General features: G+C 36.0%; 1 protein-coding gene across 1 annotated transcript; it reads left to right on the top strand.

Moving 5' to 3' along the window:
* Positions 1-235: 235 nt before the first annotated feature.
* Positions 236-718, top strand: LOC106412866 (glutathione S-transferase T3-like). The gene has a single exon (XM_013853747.1). The coding sequence runs from the start codon at positions 236-238 to the stop codon at positions 716-718; it is 483 nt and encodes a 160-aa protein (XP_013709201.1).
* The last annotated feature ends 5,702 nt before the right edge of the window (positions 719-6,420 follow it).

Raw genomic sequence — 6,420 nt, 5'->3', positions numbered from 1 at the left:
GATGGTGTAGAGTGATGAATGAGTTAGATATATATATATCTAGTCTATTTGGTGCGTTGTGATGAAGTCGATGGTTGTTAGATATATGTCAAGTCCTTCTTCTCTTTCTTATCATATATTTAACATTGATGATATCTTCCATCAAAACACATTCCTTCCTCTTGTTCTTCCCTTCCATCTAAACACATACCTTCCTCTTGTTCTTCTCTTTCTCTCGTCTTTCACACTTTCGGATATGGATTATAATCCATATAGGAGTGGGTCAAATTTTGTAGAGCGTAGAGAACACAGGAAATGGACTCCTACAGATGATATTGTGCTAATCGGCTCATGGCTAAACATGAGCAAAGATCCTGTTGTAGCAAATGAGCAAAGATCAGGTGCATTCTGGAAAAGAATTGCAGCCTACTTTGCGGCAAACCAGAAGGTTACAGAGTGCGAACGGAGAGAGCCGATGCACTGTAAGCAACAGTGGCAGAAGATCAATGACCTCATGTGCAAGTTATGTGGCTCGTATGAAGCTGCAACCAGGGAGAAGACCAGCGGACAAAATGAGACTGATGTTCTCAAAAAAGCGCATGAGATCTTCTACAACACTCATAAGAAGAAGTTCAACCTTGAGCATGCGTGGATGGAGCTGCGCAATGACCAGAAATGGTGTGATCTTCCAAGCTCAAACACTACAGGAAATATGAGTTTTAATAGCAGTAGAAGATAGTCTTTTTTACCTTTGTGCTATGGTTGACATATCCTTTAATTTAAGATAGCGTTTTTGAAAATGCAAACACTATGTTGGTCGGATTTCAATCCTGCATCCGCTTATTGGAAATGTAGTATACATAGTACTATCGATTTTGAAAATCTATGCATAATTAAAGCGGGAAAATAATTAATTTGGGAAAATAATTAATTTTTCCCTCTCCCTCATTTCAATTTTCCTCTCATTCTATTTCATTTCTCAACCCTCTCTAAACCCTAAACTTAATTTAAATTTAAACCCTAAAACTTAAATATTTTCTTATTTTGATTTCAACTCTTAAGTTTAAATTCATATTTAAATATTTTAAAATTTTAATTCAAATATTAAATAATAAACCTAAATCCTTCAATCTAAAATTTATAATTTTATATCCTAAAAATTAAAATTTAATCTTAAAACCCTAAAACTTAAATATATTTTTAGTTTAATTTTAAATCTTAAGTTTAAATTCAAACTTAATATTTTAAAAATAATAATTTCAAATATTTAAACCTAAACCTCATATTAAGCTACCCTAAACTCTTCAATCAAAATTTTATATCCTAACACACTAAACTTCAAACTTAAACAAGGGAAATTGCCACATTCATAGTATACCACTTTTTATATTTATACTAATCACTTTTACCTTCACTTTTAACGAAGGGTGAAAGACACTTATACCCTAGGGTTAACTAATCTAGACTTAGGGTTTAGAGTTGAGGGGTGGGTAGGGTTTTTGGAATGTGAAATTTAGGATTATAATAAATATATAATTAAATACTTAAAAATATTAATTAAAAAAAAAGTTTCAAACATAATTTTCGATTTTCAAAAAGAAATTCAAAAAAAAATTCACAAAAATATAAAAAGTTGAATTTGAAAAAGTATAATTCGAAAACATAAAAAAAATATTATTTTTTTTATTTTTATTATTTTTATTTATTTTATTTATTTAAATAATGATTTATTATATATATAGATAAAAAGAGTATAAGAGTTTTTTGTCACTTAATGAAGAAAATATTTTTGAAAATGTCTTTTTAGTGGTGGTAAAGATGAAAAGTGGTACCATGAAAGTGGTAAACATAAAATTTCCCCCTTAAACAATACATCTCAAAAATCTTTATATATCCATAAAATTTTAAACTTCTAAATTTGTTAAAATCTAATATAGTTAAAATTATAACAAAAAACAATGAAGAGTTTTATAATTATTTTATTCCTTTTTCTGTTTTTCTTTCTTAACTTTCTATTGGTTAGGAAAAATTCACATGGATAACCCTCATGATTAACATTAACCATTGATTACAATGATCTAAAGAACCAAAATGTTTCTCAACACTTCTCAGATCTGTAGCATCTCTTTTCTAGCTTAACTAGGTGTTTTCCTACACCATGTGCAGTAAAAAATTTTTTAAATTTAACTTATATTTAAAAATACATTTTATTAAATATTATAGATTTTACTATTTTTTTACTAATATTTAATATATATTTGATATATATCAAATCAATTTGTATAAAACTAATTAAATGATATAAAATTGTATAATTATCAAAAATGTAACCTAAACAATATTTATAAAATTTGTAGATATATAAGAAACTAATAATCTTACGATTAGATATTTTTTTTTTTTTTTAAACTGTATAAATTTTTGAAAGCTTTAGTAATACAAATTGTATAAATATACAAAAATAATAATATTTCGAAATTTGAAATGTTATATATAAATATTTTTTTTTTATAATTGATGTACGAGCTATTACCATATTTAAAAAAAAAGTTTACCAAAAAGAAATATCAATATTAAATGTAATATATGAATTATTACCATATTCTAATAAGTTTTCCAAAAATATAAATCAACATTGAAGGAAATTATCCATGTCATATTTTTCTGGAAGCCATGTCATCAATTTCAGTAGCAATGTCATATTTGTTTTGTGAAATTGATTGTGGAAAGAACATGTGGCAAAATCACTTCGCAAATATAGTCTAGGGGATCTACGCTCTTCTCTCTTTAAAAAAAAAAAAAATCTAGAAACATATCATCTCTGTTGATGGCGAAGCCTCCACGTCTACGTCACCGCATCTCCTCGTGTCCGCAGTCGTTGTTGATAGACCATGGATTTAACCCACTTTTACCCATGGTTTATAAGTGTTTTAACTATTAATTATTATATTATAGAGTCTATTTAGTATATTTATAGGATCAGGAGTGATTTGGAGATAAGTGATGATTTTGGAGCATTTTGGAGATATTTGGAGTAAGCACCCAAGATGATCATCGAGCTCGACCAACGGTCGATATTGAAGAGGAATAATCGATCGATGTTCACATCTTGACATCGATCGACAGCAAAGCGCGCAGAAAGCCCCTTTGGTCACAGCCGACTTGAAGCCCAAGTCTTCACCAATTTACAAGATTACCCCTGACGAGTTTTAACATAATTATATAAGATTTGCCAACATGTTAGAGGCAAAGTGTGCTTTTCTTGTTTTACTATTTTCACAGCAAAGGTTTTCTAGGATTTTGATAGATTGGAGAGAAGATCCAAAGTTATATTTGTGATTGGAACTCCATTGATATCTATTTACTATTCTAATGCAGTTTTCATACCTTATTGCTGTTATGAATTGTTTGACCATGTAGTTCTCTTGTTAAATAGGTTATGAGGGATTAGCCCCAACTATAGATTGTTAAGTTGTGATATTAATCATTTGGATTGTCATTAATGCATGATCTTAGATTAGCTACCTATAACTTGCCCTAGGATTGTTAGATATAAGCGATAGCTTTAATCTCGTCCTGAAACCATTCTAACTGAGCTAAGATTCTTGCTAGAGTAAGGCGAGAGCTGATCTAGTGAGCTTAGTGAGCACATTCAACCAGCGCATTAACGCTTGACCAATAGCGTCGATCGATATTCAAATAGAATAATCGGTCGACGTTTCAAATAGTGCATCGATCGATATTCATATAGAATCATCGATCGACACTGGTCAATAAACGAACCTAGAAAGCGAGAGCCTAGTGGTTCGTTTATAAGTGTTGAGCTCTACAATATTATGCATGCAACTTGTTAGGCATCTATAGGATTATAATTCCAAATTTCCTGAATAAAAACCCTAAGTCTAGCTATTTCCTTTTTAAGCACCCAAACCTCAACCAATCAATCGAGCAATTACTTGCTCAAACAACTGCAACTTTACATTTAAATCATTAAACCACCTTACTTAACAAATCCAATTAGGGTTATTAGGTTCCCTAGCTCCTTGTGGATTCGATCCCTAAGTACTACAATTCAACCTCTTATTTGAGAGAGTAAAATCACTCCTTAGGGTAATTTGAGTGATATCAAATTTAGCGCCGTCGCCGGAGAGCTTTGATAGCCTATTAGATTTGATTCTAGTTAAGTTTAAAACCAATTTCTGACACAAAATTTTTTTTCTTGGATATTCAGGTACATGCCCAGCAGTACCAGAAGCAACAAGGAAACTCAACTGCTATTCTCACCAGATCCTGCAAGCTTGGAGCATTCAATCCGCAAAGAAGCGCGCTCCTTATCGATCGACAACAACACTTGTTCGTCGCTCGATTTTCGTCAGCCACCCTCGAATCAGGCACTAGTCCCGTTGACCGACACTCGCTCACCACCGTCGACCGAAGACACTCATCTTCCGTCGACCGATATCTTCCATCCGACATCGATCGATACTTCAGTCCGAACATCGATCGATACTGAATCGTGAGACATGGTTGCGACTTTGATTCTTGTACGTGATGAGAGAGGAGACATGCATGACCAGGAGGGTCATCTGCGTAATGCAGCAGGTCAGAGGATAGATGCTCAGGTGGCTGCAATCCTTGAGTCTGATACTGATTCTACATGCACTACTCTACCTGTAGATGAGACAGCTCGACCCAGAACATTGGCTGACTACAACCGTCCGGATCAGTTCTACACCAACAGATCAGCCATTCGTCCTCCAACTATTCAGAGGAATTTCGAGTTGAAGCCGCAGTACTACACACTCGTGGGACAGACAACCTACTATGGGTTATCTAACGAGCATCCTATGGACCATCTGGAGAGGTTCGAGGATCTTATATCTGATATTAAAGTCGAGGGAGTCTCTGAAGACTACCTCTTATGAACGCTCTTCAAGTACTCACTTGCTGGAGATGCTTCGCATTGGCTTAAGCAGCTACCACCAGGATCTCTCACATCCTGGAGTGACATCAAGAATGCATTCTTATGCAACTTCTTTGATGAAGCGAGTGCTGAAGACTTGAGAAGCAAGATTGCTACATTCACTCAGGAGCCTACAGAATCATTCAAAAGTTCTTGGATCAGATTCAAGTCTTATCAGAGAGACTGTCCACACCATGGATTCAATTAAGTACAACTGCTCAGTACTTTTTACAGAGGCATCACGGTGCAGTACCAGATGGCTCTTGATGCTTCCAGGAATGGGAACTTCAACACCAGGTATCCAGAGGAGGCTGTGAAAGTTATTGAGAACTTAGCATCTAGCAGCAACACCAAGAACACAGACTTTGAGAGGAAAAGATCTGCCACCATCCTTGGGAATGATCAGATGGATGAAGTGAAGGCAAAGCTGGACAGTGTTCACAAGCTTCTCAGGAAGCAGGTCTGTTTGGTTGAAGATGCAGAGGCTGTAGACACAGTGGGTAGAGCAGAGGAAGAAGAAGATGTGAACTTCATCAGTGGAACTGAATTCCAAGGTTCTGGAAACCATGGTAGAAACAGAAACTCCTATGAAAATAGGATTAATTTCAACCAGAGTTCGCAGCTCCAGAAACCCTACAGCAACAACTACAACAACAACATGGGTTATGGAAACTCCTACTACCAGAAGCCACCACCGCCTACTCAAGAGAGCAAGATTGAAGAGATGCTTGATAGGGTTCTTGAGGGACAGCAGCGCATGACAGTGGACTTCAATGGGAAGATTGATTCTGTCTGCACCAACCTGAACACAAAGTTTGAGACTTTGAGCACTCATGTGAAGAAGCTGGAGATGCAGGTTGTTCAGACATGAGAAGTTGTTAAGAGATAGGAAGCTTTGACAAGAGGGGCAGGAGATGATGTGATGAAGCACCACGTGAATGCCATCATTGGGGATGATTTCTGGCAAGTAGTGAAGCAAGAGAAGCTGCAAGAAGGAGATTTCGAAGTAGAAAGTTCGATGAGTTTCGGCGGATCGCACTGGTGTCGATCGACGCCAGACTTCGAACATCGATTGACGGATGACAATCCAAATCGATCGACAGGCTCTCCAGGGCATCGATCGATGACACTTACGGAATCAATCACATCTTGCAATGCTGTGAGGATTCTGACTCATGAGGAGTTCGCAGCAAAACACCCACGTCCGCCCAGCTCTGTTTACGTAAACATCGATCGACATTCTGATACTCCCATCGATCGACAAAGAGAGACCGACATCGATCGACAACCTCCAGCGTCCATCGATCGACGAGCACCTCTTACGTATCGAGTGCAGATGCCAAAGATAGATGTTGCACGTCTTAATGCACTCAGGCCAAAACCCAAACCTTCAGAAAACCCACCAGAGACCGTCAGGATACCTTCAGATGATGGAGCAAATCTTGTGGAAGTTGTTAGGGTTCCTATGGGAAGAACCC

The sequence above is a fragment of the Brassica napus genome, chromosome C6 (assembly GCF_020379485.1).
Source record: "Brassica napus cultivar Da-Ae chromosome C6, Da-Ae, whole genome shotgun sequence".
NCBI lineage: Eukaryota > Viridiplantae > Streptophyta > Magnoliopsida > Brassicales > Brassicaceae > Brassica > Brassica napus.
Note: the sequence above shows the minus strand (reverse complement) of the source record. Positions and strands in the feature narration are given on the sequence as shown.

Bases quoted from the DNA above. Each gene is read 5' to 3' on its own strand.
- LOC106412866 (XM_013853747.1), top strand. From the start codon at position 236: ATGGATTATAATCCATATAGGAGTGGGTCAAATTTTGTAGAGCGTAGA.